Source organism: Phyllostomus discolor, chromosome 7, assembly GCF_004126475.2.
Source record: "Phyllostomus discolor isolate MPI-MPIP mPhyDis1 chromosome 7, mPhyDis1.pri.v3, whole genome shotgun sequence".
NCBI classification, from domain to species: Eukaryota; Metazoa; Chordata; class Mammalia; order Chiroptera; family Phyllostomidae; genus Phyllostomus; species Phyllostomus discolor.
This window is the reverse complement of record NC_040909.2, coordinates 33142647-33165190: the sequence shown is the minus strand read 5'-3', so window position 1 is coordinate 33165190 and position 22544 is coordinate 33142647. Positions and strand designations below refer to the sequence as shown.

At 33.8% G+C, this 22544-nt stretch overlaps 1 protein-coding gene across 2 annotated transcripts in view; it reads left to right on the top strand.

Annotated features, from left to right (window-relative positions):
- The window catches only part of STAG1 (stromal antigen 1), a 381447-nt gene that overhangs the window by 89405 nt on the left and 269498 nt on the right, over window positions 1–22544 (top strand). For both annotated transcript variants that reach the window (XM_028518410.2, XM_028518412.2), the window contains exons 2-3: window positions 14549–14659; window positions 21245–21347. In XM_028518410.2, the coding sequence (XP_028374211.1) occupies window positions 14631–14659; window positions 21245–21347 (132 nt within the window). In that variant the 5' untranslated portion in view covers window positions 14549–14630. The remainder of the gene's footprint in view (window positions 1–14548; window positions 14660–21244; window positions 21348–22544) is intronic.

The following is a 22544-nucleotide window of genomic DNA, read 5'->3' as shown; positions in this document are numbered from 1 at the left end:
TAGCCCCTAACCCATGACAATTGCTAATCTTTTTTTACTCTTACTGTGTTTATAGTTTTGCTTTTTCCAGAATGCCATGTTGTTGAAATCATATAGAATGTAGCTGTTTCAGATTGGCGTCTTTAGTAATATGCATTTGAACATCCTGCATCTCTTTTTATTGCTTGATAGCTCATTTCTTTTTAGTGCTGAGAAATACTTTATTGTCATATATACCACAGTTTGTTTATTCGTTCATGTACTAAAGTACATCTTGGATGCTTTCAAGTTTTGGCAATTATGAACAAAGCTACTACTACTATAAGTGTTTCTATGAATTTTTTTATTGGACATAAGTTTTCATTTCCTTTGGGTAAATACTAAGGAGTGGATTGCTGGATTATATGTTAAGAGTTTCCTTAGTTTTGCAAAACATTGCCAGACTGTCTTCCAAAGTTCCCGTACCATTTTGCATTCCCACCAGTAATGTAATAGAGTTCCTGTTGCTTTGCATCCTCAACATTATTTGGTTTTCTTAGTATTCTGGATTTTCATAATTCTAATAGGTGTATAGAGGTATTGTTGTTTTTTTAATTTGCAATTCACTAATGATATGATATTGAGTATTTTTTCATATGCTTATCTGCCATTTGTATATCATCGTTAGTGAGGTGTTGATTCAGGCCTTTAGCCCATATTTTAAGCAGGTTGTTTGTTTTCTTATCGATGAGTTTTAAGCATTCTTCATATATTTTCAGTAGTACTTTACATGTTAGAAAGACAAAAAATGTTTTTATAAATATTATTTCCCAATCTGTGACTTGTCACCTCATTCCCTTGACAGTGTCTTTGCCTAGCTGAAGTTGTTAATTGTAGTGAAGTCCAGTTTACCAGCTATTTTTTCATTGCTTGTGCCTTTACTTTACTCTTGTGTCTAAAAAGTAAGCACCAGGTCCAAGGTCATCTAGATTTTCTTCCGTTACCTTTTCAGAGTTTTATTCTTTTGTGTTTACATTTAGGTCTTTTATTTTTAAAGATTTAATTAATTTTATTAAGGAGAAGTGGGGGAGAAAGAGGGAGAGAAACATTGATATGCAAGAGGAACATCGATAGGTTGCCTCTTGCACACCCCCAACTGAGGACCCTGCCTGCAACCCAGGCATGTGCCCTGACTAGGAATCGAGCCTGCGACCCTTTGGTTCACAGGCTGGCACTCATTCCACTGAGCCACACCAGGCAAGGCTACATTAGATCTTTCATTCATTTTGAGTTCATTTTGTAAACAGTGTAAGATCTATTGATATATCTAGGTTTATTTATTTTTTGCATGTGGATGTTCAGTTTCAGCTCCGTATGTTGAAGAGACTATCTTTTCTCCATTGTGTCACCTTTGCTCCTTTGTCAAAGATCAGTTGAATGTATTTGTGTGGGTCTGTTTCTGGACTCTTACTTGTTCCTCTGATCTGTTTGTCTGTTCTTTTGCCAATATCACACTGTTTGGTTATTATAGCTTTATAGTAAGTTTTGAAGTTGAGTAGTATCAGTTTTTAAACTTTGTGCTTCTCCTTTAATATTACGTTGGATATTCTGCGTCTTTGCCTTTTATATAAACACTTGTGATATACACAAAATATCTTGCTCAAATTTGATTTGGATTGTGTTGGATCTATAAATCAAGTTGGGAAGGACTGCCATTTTGATACTATTGAGTCTTCCTATCCATGAACATGGATAAAGAAGCTCTCCATTTATTTAGTTACTAGATTTCTTTCATCAGAGTTTTGTAGTTTTCCTTACATAGTGTATTCTCCATATTTTGTAGGATTTGTATGTAAGTATTTGTTTGGGGGTAGCACTAATATAAATGCTAATGTGTTTATATTTGACATTTTACTTGTTCATTGCCTGTATATATGAAAGTTACTGATTTTTATATATTAACTTTATAGTCTACAACCTTACTACAATTGCTTGTTAGTTCCAGGTGGGTTTTGTTTGTCTGTTCTTTCAGATATTCTATGTAGACAGTCAAGTAATTTGCATACCAGGAAAAAGTGATGTTTTTTCCCCCTTCCTAGTCTGTGTATTTTTAATTCCATTTTCCTGTCTATTACATTAGCCTGGACTTCCAGTACTGTGTTGAAAAGGAATTGTGAGAAGAGACATTCTTGCATTGTTTCTGATCTTAGAGAGAAAGCTTCTATTTTCTCACCATTATGTATATTGCTAGTATAGGATTTTTGTGTGTATATACATATTTTTTCCTTTTATCAAGTTGAGGAAGTTCTCATCTGTTTTAGTTTGATGAAAGTTGTTTTGTTTTACTTTTAATCATGTATGGGTGTTGGATTTTGTCAAATGCTCTTCCTGCATCTGTTGATAAGACCATGTGATTTTTCTTTTTTGTCTCTTAATGTGATGGGTTACATTATTTGATTTTCAAATTTCAACCAACCTTACATACCTAGGATAAGCCCCAGATGGTTATGATGTATGAGGGGGGACCTCCAAAAAAAACAGATTATCTTCTGGAGGGTGAGCCCCTTGTAGCAAAGGCTTTCCCCATTAGGTGAGTGTTCTAAGAGCCCACCTGTATTAGTGTACCAGCTGGCACTGTTGTGAGAGGCTGCATTGGGCTTCAGTGAATTTTTTGGAAGAATTTCAATGTGTTTGCCCAGTTTCATGATGGGTGATTTATGAGCACATACCCTCAGCTGAGTGTTGAGCAGTTTTTGAACAAAAACAGCATGACTACCCCCTGCCTCACCCTACCTTTTCACCAGATCTCATCTTGAGCAACTATTTTTTTGTTTTCCTGGGTGAAAAAAGTCCTCGAAGGGAAATGTTTTGCTGATGTAGAAGAGGTGAAACAAAAAACGGCAAAAGCATTAAAAGGCGTCAAAATCAATGAGTTCAAAAATTGTTTTGAGCAGTGGAAAAAAGTCTTGATAGGTGTTATTGCATCACATGGAGAGTACTTTGAAGGTGATTAAAATTTAAACATGTAAGAATAAATTCACAATTTTTAATAAATTCCTTTTTTGGTGTCCTCATAATTTTTTCAATACATTTTAAATTTTGACTTACTGATAATCTTTTTGAGGATTTTTACATCTGTGTTCATTAGAGACATTGGTCTGTAGTTTTCTTGTAATGCTTTTTTGCCTGATTTTGTCCTTAGGTTAACATTGTCCTTATAGAATGAGTTCAGAAGTATTCTTTTGTCTTCTGGAACACATGGTAGAGCAGTGGTCCCCAGCCTTGACACCAGGGACCAGATTCCTGAAAGACAATTTTTCCATGGATGGGGGTGGGGGTGGTTTTGGGATGATTCAGGCAAATTACATTTGAGCTCACCTCCTGCTGTGTGGCCAGGTTCCTAAGAGGTCCAGAGAAATACCAGTCCATAGCCCAGCTATTGGGTTCCCTACTTCTTTGATTTCTTTTGTTCTGATTACTTTTGATTGAATTTGCTCTTTTTCTAGTTTCACAAGATGGAAGCTTAGATGACTTGAGTTTTAGCTTTATTTCTTTTCTCATATATGCATTGAATGCTGTAAATTTCTCTTTAAGGACTGCTTTTACTGCATTCTATAAATTTTTATACATTTTGTTGCATTTTCATGTTCATTTAGTTGAAATATTTAAAAATTTCTGAGATTTCATTTTTGGTTTATGTATTATGTAGAAGTATGTTTATAATCTCCATGTATTGTGGGATTTTCCAGCTTTCTATTAATAACTTTCTAGTTCAGTTTTATTCTAGCCTTAGAGATTACATGTACCTTGTATGATTTCTGTTTTTTCAAATTTGCTAAGGCATATTTTATGGCCCAGAAAGCCATCTATCTTGATGAATTTTCCATCTGAGCTTGAAGAGAATGTGAATTCTGCCGTTGTTGGATGATGTAGTCCATAGCCATCAATGATATCCAGTTGATTGAAGTGTTTTGAGTACACCTGTATCCTTACTGATTTTCCGCCTGCTAATTTACTAGTTTTGTTTCCATTTTTAGCCCTCAGAAGCTTGACAAAAGGAAAACAACTCTTACTGCATTTTATTTTGAGCGTGAGAAGGATTAGAGGAAAAAAAAAGTGAGGGACACAGAAGAAATAATCAGGTCAGCTTAGAAGACAACATTGGTGATTATGAAATAATGTAATATGTACCTTGGTTATTGGAGAAATCTTCAGGGAAAGTAGGCAGACAGAGGATGGTGGTGGTGGTGGTGTTCTTTTATGTAAAGTACATTATAAAACCAAGATAATCAGAAATAATAATATTTTCATTCTTGAAGATGGAAATTACCAAACTGCCTAGCATGTAAACTGTGTCAGTGGATACTTATTTAATGAATGTTGAGTGTTCTTAGTTAAAGAAGAACAAAAGCAAAAGCTAACGGTTATAGAGTAATGCCAGGTTAAGGAAGATGAGATATAAAAATAGCATAGATGGGCATGTGACCAAGGATGTATTATAAGATTGCTAGTACTATAAGAATAATGTTAGGGATACTTATGAAAAAATGATAAGTAAAAACAAGACTTTAAAAGCTACAATCAGAACAAAAATGAAGACTAAGGAATTGTATAGTGTTAAGTTAAAGATTGGAACTCATCATTTATTTATAACATTTCCACCAAGGGAAATACTTTTAAAGCTGTGAGAGGGTACACAGAGCAAAATGTAAAAATTACTAAGACAAAGTTGGATGCACCAAATAAGAGACTCAATTAAAAAGGTGAGCAGAGAATAATCATGCTGCACCACATTATTTTACTTAAGGAAAATATTCATAAATTGAGATTCTCAAAAATTTGCAAATATCCTGAAACCATCATTAGACATGTTGGTATATGATCCAAAATCCTGGCAGTGAACTTTATTTTTAAAGCAAGAGGGTTAGGGTAGAGCAGGAAGGATGAACCATTTTGTTTTACCTCTTATAGTTATACTGGTACAAAACAAAAATTGAACTAGTTTTAATATGTAAAATATATTTTTATATTTAACTAATACATCACATACTGGTAAAAGTGTAAATTGGTACAGAATTTTTAAAGGGAAATTTGGCAATCAAAAATTGCATGAATGTTTTATAAATGTTTATTACAAGGAACCTGTGTTGCAAATATGTTTATGTAATTGAGGAAAGATATGTGACAGCATTGTTTATATTTAAAAAATTAGACAAAAGCTAAATTTTCTCTAACATGTTTTAAATACACTTATGACACATATGTATTAAGAAATAATTAAAACAAATGAGGTAGAATGTTCACAACACTTTTCTTTCTTTCCTTTTTTTCTCTTTTCCTCCACTTCTCCTCCCTTCCCCTTCCCTTTGCCTTCCTCATCTCCCCTCATCCCCCTTCTCCTCACCCAGGATATGTTTATTGATTTTTGAGAGGGAGACACAGAGAGAAACACAGACAGAGACTCAGACACCAATAGGTTGCCTCTCTTATGTGCCCCTACTGGGGATTGAAACTGCAACCTAGGTATGTGCCTGGACTGGGGGTCTAACCTACAGCCTTTTGGTGTAGGACAAAGCTTCAACCAAGCAAGCCACCTGGCAGGGCAGTATGTTCACAGTGCTTGTTGGAGTGAAAAATACAAATAGGATAAATACGTAAAACACTCCATTTTTGTTTTTTTTATGTTAATTTGTATATGTTTGTATCTTTATAGGAATCAGATTATATGAATTTTCTGACTTTTAAAAAAAATTATTTTGGCTATTGTTTCTTTCTTTTCCATACTTATTTGAGAATTATCTTAGTAATTTCTGCAAAAGATCCCTGTTGGATTAAATCAAAAGTTTTAATTTGCATGTACCAGTCACCCCCCAAATTCTATTTTGCTGACTCTAGTCAGTCCTTTTTTCTCCAACCTCTAATAATCATGATCTGTTCTTTGTCTCAGTAGTTTTCCAGAAAGTATCATAGCTGTAATTATACCATATATATGTAGTTTATGCATTTGAGCTTTATCAATACTGTGGCATATACCAATTGTCCATTCCTTTTGTCAAATAGTATTTCATTACATAGATGTACCATGGTACAATATATTAAACTAGCTATTTGGGATATTTGTAGTTATTGGTGATTATGAATAAAGCTGCCATAAACATTGGAGTACGTAATTTTGTAGGAACATAGGCTTTCTTTTCACTTGGATAAATACCTAGGAGTGGCATTGCTTGGTTGTATGGTAAGTGTGATTTAACTTTTTAAGGACCTGATATGTGATTTGCGAATATTTTTTCCCAGTCTGTGACTTACCTTTTTATTCCTCCAGCGGTGTCTCTTGCAGAGGAAAAAAGGATGAAGCCCAATTAATCTTTCTTTGTTGTTTTCTTTTATGGATGATGTTTTCAGTGTCATATATAAGAACTTTTTGCCTAACCCAAGATTACAGAGATTTTCTCACACTTGTATTCCATTTTCTTTTGTGATTAATAGCCACCCTAATGGCTACAAAATGCTATCACATTTTTTTAGAAAATTCATTTTTCTGATGATTAATGCCGTTGAACATGTTTTTATGTGCTTGTGGTCAATTACATACTTTCTTTGGAGAAGAATTCAGTTTGACCATTTATTATTAGTATATTTGTATGTTTTTGTTTTTTTGGTCTCTACTGTGGGGCTGTAAGAAATATATTCCGGATACTACATTCTTACCAGATATGTAATGCACAGATATTTTATCTCATTTCTCTCTGTTGAGTGTCCTTTGATACACAAATTTTTTAAATTTGATGAAGTCCAATGTACCCTATGCTTTTAGTGTCATAGCCAAGAAATCATTGTCACATTTACTGTCATAAAGCTCTTGTCCTGTATTTTTTTTCTAAGAGTTTCAGCTCTTACATTTAGGTGTTTTATCCTTTGAGTTAACTTTTGTAAATTATGTAAGATCAAGGTCCAACTTCATTGTTTTCCATGTGAATATCCATTTTCCTCAGCACTGTTTTTTAAAAAAATACTGCCCTTTCTTTTCCTGGTGTGTGAGCTCGACACCCTTGTCAAAATTCATTTGACCATATATTTGAGGGTTTCTTTCTAGACTGTTTCATTGACCTCTATATGATTGTCTTTATGGTAGCACCAAGACATTTTGAAATCAGGATGTGCAAGACTTCTAACTTTCGTCTTCTTTTTCAAGATTGTTTTGGCTTTTAAGGGCCCCTTCCTTGAGATTTCATAAGAATTTTGTATGGAATTTTGTTTTGCTTCAAAGAAATAATTGGGATTTTGATGGTGATTCGTTAAATCTATATAGATGGTTTTGGGTAGCATTGACATCTTAGTAACAAGAAGTCTCCCAATCCATGAACACAGGATGTCTTTCCACATATTGGTATCTAGTTTCATTTCTTTCAGCAATGTTTTTTTAGTTTTCAATATACAAGTCTTTCATCTCAAGTTTTTTAAAAATATTTTATTATTTCTGATGCTGCTGTAAGTAGAATTTCCTTCTTCATTTCCCTTTCAGTTTAATTGTTAGTATACAAAAATAACTGCTTTTCTGTGTTGATTTCATATCCTTTAACTTTAATTTTTGTATGTTATCTTGAACCCTGCAATATTATTAGTATTTTGTTTGCTCATTGAATATTTCTAAATATAAAGTATTATGTCCTCTGTGAATAGAGATATCATTTGGATGCAGTTTCTTTCTTGCATAATTGCCCTGGGTAGAACATACAATATTGTTGAAACCTGTGGTAAAAAGGGACATTATTGTCTTTTGTTCTGCTTTTAGGGGGGAAGTTACCTATGCGTTTTTAACAAATTCCCTTCAGCATATTAAGAAAATTTCTTTCTATTCCTAGTTTTTATGTGTGGGGTTTTTTGTTTGTTTGTTTTTGTTTTTTTTTTCCCCCCATGAGTATGTGTTTTGACTCCTTGTTGTCTCATGAGGTTTTGTCAAATGCTTTTCGTAATTTGAAATGGTCATGTGGTTCTTTTTCCCTTCTTTCTAGTAATGTGTTGTGTTACACTGATTGGTTTTTCTAATGTTGAATCACTCTTGCATTTCTGGGACAGATCCCACTTAATGTGTATTTGGTGTGTTTGCTAGTTTGTCTTTTTGAGGATTTTTGTGTCTATATTTATGAGGGAACTTGGTCTGTAGTGTTCTTGTGGTGTTTTTGACTTTTGTACTAAAGAAATGCTGGCCTAATAGATTTTGAGTTAGAAAGTATTTTCTTCCTTGTGTATTTTTAGAAGGATTTGAGAAGGATTTGTGTTACTTCTTCTTTAAATAGCTGTAGAATTCACTGGGGAAGCCATTCAGTTTCTAGACTTGATTGTTGGGAGATTTTTGGTAACTGATTCAGTCTCTTTATGTGTTATATGTCTGTTCAGAGTTTCAGTTTTCTTCTTGAGCCACTTTTGGCAATTTGTGCATTTCTAGAAATTTGTCCATTTCATGTAGGTTATGTAATTTTGTTCATCCTATTCTCTTACAGCTTTTTTGTTTCTGCTTTTATTTGTGATGATAGTTATTTACATCTTTTCTCTATTTAGTCTTTCTAAAAGGTTACTGATTTTTAAAAAGAAAAATTTTAATCTTCAGCCAAGGATGGGGGAAGGGTAGGAGAAAGAAAGGGAGAGAAACACAGATGAAAGAGAGAATATCCATGAGAGAGAATTGTCCATCAGTTGGCCTCTTCATGCGCCCTGATGTGATACTGAGTCTGCAGCCTAGGCACCTGCCATAAGCAGCAGTTAAACCTGTGACTGTTGGTTTATGAGATGACACTACAGCCAATTGAGCCACACCATCTGGGGCAAAAGCTTATAAATATTATTGATCTTTTCAAAGAACCAGTTTCTAGTAAGAATTCCCTCTTGTTTATCTAGTCTTTATTTTTATTATTTCTGTTCTATTTTGTTTCCCTCTTTTTGCCACCTATAGGTTTAGTTTGCTCTTCTTTTTCTCATTCCTTTAGGTGTAGGTTTAGGTTGTTGAATTAAGATCTTTCTTTTTTAGAAATGTAGATGTTTATAGCTCTATTTCCCTCTGAACACTGCTTTTGCTGCATCTTGTATATTTTCATCTATATGTAGTGTTCTTGTTTTCATTTATCTGAAAGTATTTTAATTTCTTTTGTGATTTCTTCTTTGACCTGTTATTTGTTGTTTAATTTTTACATATTTGTAAAATTTTAAGTTATCCTCTGTTATTGATTTATATGTTCAAAAAAGACACTTTTATGATTTAATCTTTTAAAATTTATTTAGTCATATCTATAGCCTAGCACCCTAGACAGTGTTGTATGTGTTCTTGAGAAGACTCTAAGTCTATATTGTATTGCTTGGGGGAGTGTTCTAAACATGCCTGTTATGTATAGGTTGTTTGTATTGTTGTTGAAGTATTCTTTTTCCTTATTGATCTTCTGCTTATATGTTCTGTGTTTTATTGCAAGTTGTATATTAAAATCACCAACTATTATTATAACACTATTTCTCCTTTCACTTCTGTCAATTTTTGTACTATGTATGTTTACCCAATGTATTATATTTCTGTCTCTCATAAGTTTTGACCTAAATTTTATTTTGTCTGGTATTAGCATAGGCACTCAGCTCTCTTTTGATTATTTGCTTAGAATATTTTTGCATATTCTTACTTTTAACCTGATTGTGTGGTTATATACTGTCTATAAGAGATTCATTTAATTCTGAAATGAATCTCTCCTAGATAGTATGTAATTGGATTAATTTTTAAAAATTTATTGTGTTCAGTTATTTCTTACCTATTGAATTTAATACATTTACATTTGAGGTAATTGCTGATAAGGAAAGACTTTTACTATTTAACTATTTCTTTTGTATATGTCTTATATATTTCTTGTTGCTCACTTTCTCCAACACTGTATTCTTTTGTGGTTAATCTTTTTGTAGTGTACCATGTTTATTTTCCACATAGAGTAGTTTCTCTGTATCACAGGTTATTGGTTTCAGGACCCACGGTGGATTCCCAAATGAGGATCAAAAACACTGTTTCCCATCCACAGTCGTATGAGTTTGAGGATGTAAAACCTGCAGATATGAAGTACTGATTATATTTTAAAATTATTTTCTTAGTACCTTGGCATTGACAACATCCTAAATTTATACCAATGTCATTTGAATTGACAGTAACTTAATTTGAAAACATAAGATTTGCTTCTAGATTCATCCCTCTCCCTTATCCTGTAAGTTTTATCTTCATATATGTGTGTTCATTAACATAGGTATATAATAATGTTTTATGTATTTGTCTTCTAAACCATATAAGAAACAAGAATGCAATACCACAAACATAGAGGAAACTGTTGTAGAGTAGGGCAGGCCTAGGTCACAGCCTTCCTCAATTTTTGGTTTTCTAGGGATGTCTAAGATTTCCTAGAAAATGCCATTTTGATTGATAGTTTGCTGGGTATAGACTTCTTGCTTGACAGCTTCTTTCAAGATATGTCATTCTATCGCCTTCTGGATTCCGTGGTTTTGATTAGAATTTGGCTGTTAATTTTACTGGGGATTACTTGTATGTGGCAAGCCATTTCTTTTTTTCTTCATCATCTTTTTTTCAATATCTCCCATTGTTTTTGGCTTTTATAGTTTGATTATAGTTTGTCTCTGTGAATCTCTGAGTTTATCCTATTTGAAATTATTGATCTTCACTGTGTAGATATCTGTAATTCATGAAAACTGGGCAATTTCCTGTCATTATTACAGACACATACTCCTTCTATCTCTTCCTCTCTATTCTTCTGGAAGTCTCTGCATCCTTTTCTGCAAGCCTAAGTTTTGTGTCTGGGCTTACTCAGATGATTTGCTGACTTTTTTTCCCCTTTTAATGGGTCATATTTAACTTTCCTGTTTTTTTGTATGTCTTGTGTATCTGTCTTCTCAGTTTTTGTTGTTAAAAACCGGACACTCGAATATTACAATGTGGTAACTCTGTACACTGAGTCTTTCCTCCTTTCCAGGGTTTACCGTTGTTACCTCTTAAGGACTGCATTCATCTGTTTTGTGACTTTCCAAACTATTTTGCAAAGTCTGTAATCCTTTTCATGTATAGTAACCAAAATTTTACCTTCGTAGTCAGTGGTGATCTTAACCGAATCCCTGAGCCATTGGTAGTCAAAAGGAAAAATGTAATGTCTTAATGTTTACATACTGTCACTTATCCGAGCTATTCCTACAAAGATTAGCTAGGTGGTCTTAGTCTTCACCTTGTGACTGCGTAGAGCCCAAGGATCAGCTAGAGTTGCAAGTTTATGCTCCTCTCAGTTCTCTAAGTATGTATCCAGCCGTGGGCTTGCATGTAGCACTGTATTTCCTGGTGTATATGATAGCCCTTTAAAACTATTATTCCCCACAATATCTTCCTCCTTTGTCTCCTTATTTTGAGGCTTTTAATATGTTCTGCTGTTTGTCACATCTACTTTCTCTTGCTTCAGGCAGATGGTTGGGGTGTATGTATTTAAATTTTTTTCCAAGATGGCATCTGGGAAGGCCTTCTTAACATACACCTGCAATTTTTAAGAATACGGTCCATGTTTTTCTCTTTGGCACCAGCAAGCTGTACCAGAAACTTGATCTGCTGTCCCTATATATGGTCACTGTTGAGCTGGGGTAGGGGAGGTGATGGACAGGTAAGCAAAATGTCTACAGTGCTTTTTTAGAAAGTTAGTAGGCATTTTTCTTTTGTTGTCGTAAGGACTCCTATCTTTATGGTTTTGTTAGATTCCAGAGATTCGTAAAAGTTGATTTTTGTCTTTCCTGAGAGTTGCTTCACTGAGGGGCTTATTCTTGGAGATATAATCTATATCTCCAATAGGCATCTATTTCTCCATTTTATGTGACTCACTTATTTCTTTAATTTTTGAAAGAGTGTTATCATTGGATACATAATTCATGTGTCACTTTGTTTCCTCTCAGCACTTTGTTATTCCATGTCTTTCCACTTATATAGTTTCCACTGAAAAGTATGATATAATCATCTTTGTTTTTTGGTATGTGTGTGAAGAATTTCTTTTTTTTTTTTTTTTTTTAATTTTATTTACTTATTTTAGACAGAGGGGAGGGGAGGGGAGGGGAGGGAAACACCAATATGTGGTTGCCTCTTGCATTCCCCCTACTGGAGACCTGGCCTGACCTGCAACCTAGACATGTGCCCTGACTAGGAATCTAACCAGCAACCTTTTGGTTCACACGCTGGTGGTCAGTCCACTGAGCCACACCAGCCAGGGCAGAATTTTATTTCTTTAGTGTCCTTTTTAATTTTCTCTTTAACTTTGTTGTTGTTTTTTTTTCCCCAGCAATATTTATTTTTCAGAATATTTGTTCTCAGGAATTCTCTGATCTTTTCATCTGTGTTTTAATATCTTAAATTATTTTTGAAAAGTTCTCTTCTATTAGCTCATCAAATATTTATTCTGCTCTGTACATTCCCGCGCGCCCCCCCCCCCCCCCCCCCGACATTCCAGCTATACCCATGTACATCATTTGATATTGTATCATGGCCTGCCTTAGATGCTTTGTTTTACCCTACTTCCCCTGCTACTTTTTAAAAAATAGACTTTATTGTTTAAAGAAGTTTTAGGTTCACAGCAGAATTGATCAGAAGGTAGAGAGAAACACCCCCATACCCCTTGTTCCCACATACATACAGACTTCTCCACTGTCAACATCCTGCACCAGAATGATAGAGTGTTAGATCTTTTATGGTCACTGAACTTAAACTAATGTGTATTATAACCCCAAATCCATAGTTTACATTGGGGTTTACTCTTGATGTTGTACATCCTATCGGTTTTAACAAATACATATATCTGTGTTCATTGTAGTATATACAGAATAGCTTCACTGCCCTAAAAATTCTTTGTGCTTAACTATTTAACCTTCTCTCCCGTGAAACCCTGGCAACCACTCATTCTTTTGCTGTCTCCATAGTTTTACATTTTTCAGAACACTGTATAGAGGAATCATGCAATATTTAGCAGTTTCAGACTGACTTCTTTTACTTAATAATATGCATTTGAGCTTCCTTCATGCCTTTTTATGGCTTGATACCTCACTTTTTTATTGCCAGATAATATTTCATTGTCTGTATATATCACAGTTTATTCATTTCCCTCCTTTAAGGGTATCTTGGTTGTTTCCATGATTTGGCAATTTTGGATAAAGCTCCTATAAACATCTTCATGCAGCCTTTGGTGTGGTTATAAGTTTCCTCCCTCCCTCCACACCTTCACACTCCCTTCCTTTTTTAATCCTCATTCAAGGATATGTTTATGGAGTGAGAGAGAAAGAGACATCAATGTGAGATAGAAGCAATGATCTTTCACCTCCCATATGTGTTCTGACCAGGGATTGAACCCATGACCTTTTGGTGTATTGTGTGATGCTCCAACCAACTAAGCCATATAGCCAGGGCGTAGGTTTTCTATTATTTTGGATAAATACCAAGGAGTATGATAACTGATAGTAGTTATTGATTATAGTCTGTATAGTCAGGATATTAATTTCACCATAATTTTTCCTTTCAAGTGACCTAAGTAGACATTTTTCAAAAGAAGATATGCAGATGAACAATAGGAACATGAAGAGGTATTCAGCATCATTAATCATTCAGGAAATGCAAATCAAAACCACAATATCACTTCACATGTGTTACAGCATCCATTATCAAAAAGACAAGAGATGAAGGCTCTCAGGATGTGGAGAAAAAGAAGCCCTTATACACTGTTGGTAGAAACATAAACTGGTATAGTCTCTATGGAAAACAGTATGGAAGTTTCTCAAATAATTAAAAATAAAAATACCATGTGATTTAACAATCCCATTCCAGTGTGTATTTCACAGGAAACAAAATCACCCCAAAGAGATAATTGTGTTCCCATGTTCATAGCAGCATTATTTACAAATTGCCACGGTATGGAAATAAAGTCTGTGGACGAATGAGTAAAGAAAATGTGGTGTATATACGTGCACGCACACATATGTATGTTTATGTATAGAAGTATACAACGACTGTCATTCTGTGTTTTTTAAAAAAGGAAATACTATCATTTGACAACATGGGTGAACCTGAAGAACATTATGCTAAATGAAATAAGCCACACAAAAAGATAAATACTTATATTACTTATATGTGGAATCTTGAAAAACAAAGTTGGAATTTTAGAAACAGTAAGAAAGTGATTTCTAGGGACTGTGGAGTGGGGAAATGGAGAGAGGTCGGTGTAGAGATATATATACACACACACACACATATACTTTTAGTTATAGAGGATTAAGGTCTGAGGATCTAATGTATAATATGGTGTCTATAGTTAATAACACTTTATTGTATATTTGAAATTTGCCAGGAGAGTAGAACTTATATGTTCTCACACCCAAAAGGTAAATATATGAGGTGATAGATATGTTAATTAATTTGTGAGGAAGCTCTTCACAGTGAACATGTATATAAAATAATCACATTGTACTCTTTAAATACCGTACAGTTTTATTTGTCAATTATACCTCATTAAAACTGGAAAAATATTTTTTTTATTAACAGGATTGCCTGGAGGTTATTTTTAAAGTTTTGAGTTGTACAGCACTTGATTCTTTTGCTCCATTGTGGAAAGACCTCTCCAGCAATGATTACTTCAGAGTTACCAGTGTTACAGTAAGTATTGTAGTTTTCTTATTTTTAAAAAATATATGACCTTTTTTCTATGTCAAAATGCTCTCTAAAATGAGACATATCAAGTATCAAGTATCTTCGTTGATAATCAAGCAATATGTTTGAATTCTAAGAACTATTAGGGTATATAATTGTTATATCTCTCCATGGCCTTTGATATTATAATGTCAATGATGATCTGATATTGAACAAAAATGACGTTGCTGTGTCATATCAAAGGTCAGCAAACTAGCCCTGGCTGGTGTAGCTCAGTGGATTGAGCACGGGCTGGGAACCAAAGTGTCCCAGGTTCGATTCCCAGTCAGGGCACATTCCTGGGTTGCAGGCCATAACCCCCAGCAACTGCACATTGATGTTTCTCTCTCTCTATCTCCCTCCCTTCCCTCTCTAAAAAATAAATAAATAAAATATTTTAAAAAAAAAAGGTCAGCAAACTATGACCATGGGCCTATTCCGTCGTGCTGCTTGTTTTTGCATATAAAGTGTTAATTAGAACGGAGCCACATTCATCCCTTTACAGATTGATTATTTATGATCTTGTGCTACAAGTTGTGATAGAGAATAGATTGTAAACCATATTTATTTTGTTTCGCCATTTACAGAAAATGTTTGTAGACCTTTATACTGTATCACTCTGTCTCCCTAACATACCTCCCACCTCCTTCTTGTGTTCTTTGAGATTGAGGTTGTTAAACCAGAAGTAAAAGTTTGTCCAATGAAGGACAAACCATTTGGCATTTTTGGTGACACCTCGTTAGATTTGTTGGAGTTGTAGGACATATATAGAATTGGGTGTAATTTTTGGATTTCTTGGGAAATGTGATTAGTGTAATGGCAGATGTTTTTATAGGTTTCATAAAGATGCAGATTAGGATGCAGATTAGGAATCTGCATACCACAATTCTGTGTAATAAGTTTCGATATAATAAAAGAGGTTAACAATTCATGCAATTATCTCTATATTTTTACCCTCCTAATTTATTTTTTGAGTGTAGAAGACAATTTTTTAATCTTCATTTTTAATTGAATTATTTGGTGACATTAATTAATAACAAAGTTTTCAGTTGTATAATTCTATAATACATCATCTCTATATTGTATTGTGTGTTCACTTCCCCCTGCCAGTCCAGTTCATTTATATACTTTTTTTAATGTGCTTTTCCAAGAGACTGTGGTTGGCTTCCCATTGGTCTCCTGGCTTTTCCCAGAGTTGTAAGACAAAAAAGCTGTCCAAACTGCTTTACTGCTTGAAAAGTCATCAGTACTTACCTTCTTTCCCTCCCAAAATAGAAGATACAATTTCAGCTTTTTCCAGTTACTTACCTAAAGCTTCTGTATTAGTCTTTTACTTGAATTTGGAGGTCTCCACATGATTTTTTTTTTTCTTTTCCTTGAGCTTTTGTTTATCATCATCCTGCCTGCAATGCCTGTGCACCTCTCTGCCTTTACCCAGTGAACTCATTTGTCCCTTTGTGGTCTTCGCTTAAGTGTCATGTCTCCAGTAAAGCTGCTCTGATCCCTCAAAATTTGGGTAGGTTCCCTCCTGAAATCCTGTAGTAAATACTCTGTAGGGGTTTTTTTTGTTTGTTTGTTCATTTTGTAGCACTATACTTAACATGTAGGGTTTTATAATTCTTCTTATTGTTTCTGCCTAAACTGCACCTCTGTGCCTTGTTTTTGTATGGTCAGCTCCTAGCATACTGCTAGGTATTTAGGATTTCTTTGATTGAATATGAAGCATAACTGGTATTTAAATAAATAGTGTATTTGAAGAGAAATTATATCAACATCACATGTTTTGTAACTGAATTTGTTTTTCCTGAATGTAAACCTGTGCTATGACTATAGGATTGGATAGTGGTGATCTGTGAGGTAGGTAAATGAACTTTGTTTTCAGTCTGTTAGCTGGAGATGGTACTCTTGGTCAAGTTGAAATCTCAGAAGCATTTACTGAAGATATACAATTTTCTGAAGATTTTACCAGGTTAATTAACAGTATACATTATTAACTTGTTTAATCCATCTATCCATCAGTATTGTGTCTGCATTGCAAGGAAAGGAAACATATCTCTTAGTATTTTTAAATTTTAATTTACATCATTTGTAAAGTGAAGATAATACATTAGAAATTAATCAATAAGAACTTCTCAAAAACAAATCTCTTGATCCAGTCTTTTTTTTTTTGATCCAGTCATTTTTCATGTTCATTTCAACAATGATTTTTGTAATGTAGGCACTACAAGGGTCACTGTAGTGAGTGACCTCATTATTTCTTGGCTTACTTAGATGTTATAATTGCCAATAATTTTGTCATCATAGTTCTGTTTACTATTAGGCATCGTCAAATGTTATCAATTATCATGTATATTCTACCACATATTGCTGTACCAAGAAGTATGCTAGGTTTTTGAGACTCAGTCCTTGTAGCCATTAGATACTGATCAAGTAATTGCAACTATATGGATCTAAAATGACTTTGGTGCTATGAAGGTAGATTAGAAGACTTTATGAGAACTTGAACACATGCCTTGATTTAGTTTTCTTTTCTAAGGATGAGATAGTTCAACTTAGTCTAAAGTGGAGGGAGGGTTTAGGGAAGGAAGGGATCATCATATTAATTTCAGATTGAAGGAATGGCATGTGCAAAGACCCTTAGAGGACTTATGGTATATTTGAGGTACTGAATTAAAGCTGTTTTCTTTTTTCTTAGTTGATAATAAGAGTGGAATGAAATAAGGCTTATGATAGAGTGGGGCTATACTGTACAGGAACCTGCTAAATCATATTAAGAATTTGTGTTTGTCTTCTGAGGAGCAGTAGGAAGCTATTGTACAGTTTTAAGCATGGAAGAGACTCAATAAGACATATACTTGGAAAATCACTCTTAGTGCAGTATAGTGACTAAATTGGAAGGGGCAGCAATAGAAGGAAGAAGACCTTTTAGGAGGAGGATGTTGCAGTATCCAGGCCAGACATGATGACAACTTGGACTAAAGTGATTACAGTAGGAATGGAAAGAAGTAGACAGAATTTAGAGTTTTTAGGGAGTTAAAAAAGTCATTTATAGAAGATTTGATGGGATTCTTCCATTCTCTTGATTATTGCCAATAGTCTTACAAATGTGAATATTAGCTATTTGCAGGATTTGTGTAGAGCATTTTGTTGCATACCCTTTGACACCCAGCATTCTAAAGTATGTATCCTAGAGAAAGATTTGTTGGGTGTAATAAGAGTTAATGTAGAAGGACAGTTGTTCAGTTCTGTAATAGTACAAAACTAGACACAGTCTTAAGTGCTCACTGATAGGGAAGTAGTTAAATAAATTTTATAGATTTTATGGAGTACCATTCAGGAATCCTATGTATTTGTATGGAATTTTCCTATTTAAAATTAAAAAAATGGAAATATAGATACTTTATATTTTGATATATACATAAACACTATAGAAAAGTATTGATCAAACTGTTAACCATGTTATTCTGCAGATTGGGATTCAAGTTAGGGTATGACAAAGTACAGCTCTTCTTTGTATTCTGTATCTTCTCTATTGACATTTTTAAAAACCCCAAATTTATTATCATATATTCTAATAAATAAACATACCTTCATTTACTAATTGGAGTGTATTAGTTGTTTGTTGGTAATAGCTGTCATTTTTTAAGCTGCAGTTGGCAAAAGTCAGAAAACAAATTGTACTTTTCTCTTTTGTTAGTAAACTCTTGTTAAAGGATATATTAGTTTCACTAATGGGTCATATATTATAGGCTGGAACCAACCTGCTCCTGTGGTTGCCTAGATATTTCTATAAGCATCAAAAGCACCAGTGTATTCTGTTTACATAAGAGAAATACAAAACATAATGTTCACATTCTATTATTCTGACATGGAGATAGAGAATTCAAGTTTACCTTGATATGTAAGTGTACTCTGTCACTTACTAAGTATGTGACTATGGACAAGATTATCAGGTTTTCGTATTTTTTGTTACCTCATCTGTAAAATTGGGAAAATAATATGTTTTCTTACTAGGCTTTTGTGCATGTTTTGTATGCACTGGCACACAGTATATGTTAAACATAGTCTATTTGAACTGTAGTGAGCAGAAAAAGCAATATAATTTATTGTTCTTTAGTAGAGACAAGTAAGATCAACTAGACCAGGGATTGACAAACTACCACTAGTGACTCAGATGCCTGTTTTTAAGTGTTTTGGACAGCAGCCACATCCATTCATTTATGTGTTGTCTCTGGCTGCATTCATGCTATGGTGCCAGAATTGAGTAGTAGATACAGAGATGTTAAGACTTCCACACCTAAAATATTTACACTATAGTTAAGAAAATGTTTGATGATTTCTGAATTAGATCAATATTATTTATAGTTTTAGGTACTATTATAGGTTACTTTTTAAGAATTGCAGCCAGAGACGTAAAATAACATAAGAATATTACAGGCAGCACTGTGTAGAATGGCTTGGACAAGGGAACTAGGAGAAGCAGGGAGATAAGATTAACTCAGGGAGTGGTGATTATGGGTAATAATCATGGAAGAATGAGAGATAAAATTATTATACTGAGGACAGTTCAGAAGGATTTGTTGGCTAATGGCACGAGGAAGATTGATGTAATTCTAATAATTTGAGTATCAAGACAAGATAGTGCTGTGGTAACAATACATTTTATAATAACTTAAAGCGCATGTATGCATTGACTTAATATATTGGTTAATTAGTGATTATTGCCATGAGCAGAGAATTAGAAATAAATCATTATTGGACTTAATTTTACATGTTGTATTTGGTGAACTTGAGGTAGCATTAAAAAAAATGTTACACATGTAGTTAAAAATCTTGAGTGACAGATTGTCAGAATTATTGATAATATATAGTTAACAATATAGAATTTAATGAAGAAGTTCTTGTTCACATTGTCTATACCTTTTCAATGCCGTGCTAGAGCCAGCTTGTACTGGACTGGAGAGCTGAACATCAAATTTCTAGGAATTTTGTGACCCTGATTAAATATAACATAGCCATTATAAAAAGTTAAGTCATACTGACTTAAAATTAAGTAAATAATATTAAAAATAAAATAATACTCAAAATTCATCACTTTCTAATTATTTTACATATTACTTTATGCTCTTTAGGTTTTTGTTTACACCTATTCTATTTGTATGGTGGAAACACTTTTGGTGGTGTACTGTTAATTACTTCCCAACTCTATTCAGTAGTGGTGGCAATACTTACATTATGAAAATCAGCAAATACTGTAAATCAGAGCTCAGTTTATTGTTTTGTCAGTTAGTTGTCTGTAGACTCCATAGATAATGGAGAAATTGTTACTAATGGAGATTAAACTTGTATTGGGTCTATAGCAATTACATAGCACAAATAATTGAAGTATTCTTCCGGTATTTGAGAACTGTTATCCAATTCAGTAAAGTTTTACACTATTGAACAATGAATTAAGTTTTACCATATGTCTTTGTCATTTCACTTGTATTCTGTTCACTTGAAATAACAAAGCTATTGACCATCTTTCATGCCAAATCCCTATTTGTTCATCCCTTGCAACCCTGGGTTAGTTCTGAATACAATAGTTTGGCAAAATTATCAGAATTATTTTATGTGAATGAGTGAGCTGTATGGAATTTACCATAAAGAGTAAATTCCAAAAGAGTAGTTTGCCCTGACTGAAGTGACTCAGTTGGTTTGGTGGTGGTCTGCAAAGTGAAAAGTCACTGGTTCGACTTCCAGTCTGGGCACATAAGAGAGACAACCAGTTGATGTTTCTCTCTCACACCCATGTTTCTCTTCCCCTCTTCCTCCCTTCCTTACCCCTCTCTAAAATAAAAACTTAACATACTTTATTATTGTTTGTAAGTTGTATGCTATGCATCCTTTATATCGGTAACATTTCTAATTGTTTATGTGCATGTGTACCGTATTTTTTGGACCATAAGATGCACCTAGGTTTTAGAAGAGGAAAATAGGGGAAAAATTTGAAGCAAAAAATATGGTAAAATATTTAATAACATAAATAACCTAATATTTCACTAATGTAAATGTGAACAGAACTCAACAGCAGCATTAACAACCATTATTCCTCCCAAATGGAGGGGTGCGTCTTATAGTCTGAAAAAGTAGGGGGGTTTTTGTTTGTTTTTTGTTTGTTTGTTTTGGGGGGGTTGAAGCCCAGTTGTGAACATTTACCAGCACACTACTGGCTTTCATGATTTCATAAAGTAAATAAAAATTTTCCCAAACCTTTATCTTTTCATATTGAGGAATTAGTTTTTTTCAGCTGTATTTTACATTTATATTTTGTCAGGCGGCTGCCATTTGCAATTATTTCCTCCTCTTTACTTCTCTGTTTGCTAGCTTCATTTCACTCAGTATCGTTATGGGATATTAGACAGGAAGGATAACATTTTTGATTTACTAAAGTAGAAGTATAAACCACTTCTAATCATCCGTATAACAGGAGGTAAAGGAATGTAGTGGAACAAAACTGAATTGTATTAATGAATTAATTTGTTCACTAAAATAATATATCACATTTTCTAGGGATTCAACTAATGAAACCACTGCTCATTCTGATGCTGGCAGCGAACTTGAAGAAACAGAGGTCAAAGGAAAAAGAAAAAGGGGTCGTCCTGGTCGGCCTCCAGTATGTATTATTATACTTGTCGTCTTTGTTTCTATAATGGTTACCAAATAAAAGGGCTTGATTTGAACTGTTATCTAGTACTGTCAGTACTTTTAGTGACATCCTAACGATTCTTAGAAACTTCATAAATCGTTGTGGCAGTGATGGGAAAAAAGTTAATGGTTATAGTATTTTTATTGCTCCCCATGTTTCTCTTGTAAATTAATGGTAGTCCATGAGAAGGCATGGAGGTGATTAACGTGGAATGTGAGGTATAGTTAGTAATGACTCTCTTGCTTTTTAGATGCAACTCTGATTTCTTGTGAGCTCCTATGTGTGTACTTTGGTAGCATTAGCTTGGGATTTGGGGCCAGTCTCATAATATATTTTCATTCACACATGACTGAGAAGTTTAGAAGACCTCCAGGTATTCTTACATTGAAGGTTATCTTTATTCTGAATACATGAGTCATTTAATTTAAGGCAGCATAAGTTCTTAGAGGCAATAGTATGAATGTGTCAAGGAATTAAGGCTTGTGCTGTTCTGCATTAATTTTATGATGTAGTTTGTCATTAGTAATTTTTATTCTATTTCTTTAAATGTTTTTATTATAGAATATTTCAGTTTCTTTTTATAGGAGGCATAACAGTATAATGAACCTTTCATGTAACCATTACCCAGCTATAGCAGTTATTAAGTCATGGCCAATCTTGTTTTATCTCTCTTCCCATCCTTTTCTTCCCATGTTATTTTGAAGGTCATCCTAGACATCATTCCATCTTTAAATATTCAGCATGTACTACTAAAAGATAAAGCCTTAATTTCTCTCTCTCTTTTTAACATCACCCTAGTATCATTATCATGTCTCAAGGTAACAATATTATTAATATCACCAAATAACCAATTAACCAATTTAAAGTTTATAATCATTTCGTTAACATTATTGCTTGAAACACAGTTTGTTGGTTTGAATTATGACACAAATAGACCTACCTATTAGTTAATGATTGTATAATTTAACCAGTTTTATGTCCTTTGTGGTGACTTAGGACTTTTTTTTTATGTGTTTGCTGTTCCATCAGTGTTTATCTTTTTGGCACAGTTTTTAATGAGCTTCAGTGAAACTTCATACCCTTTACTTTTGCAGGGCAATCTTTTAAAAAAAAAAGGATAGAAAGGTGACTTCTACCATTTTGACTACAGTTGCTTTTATCCCC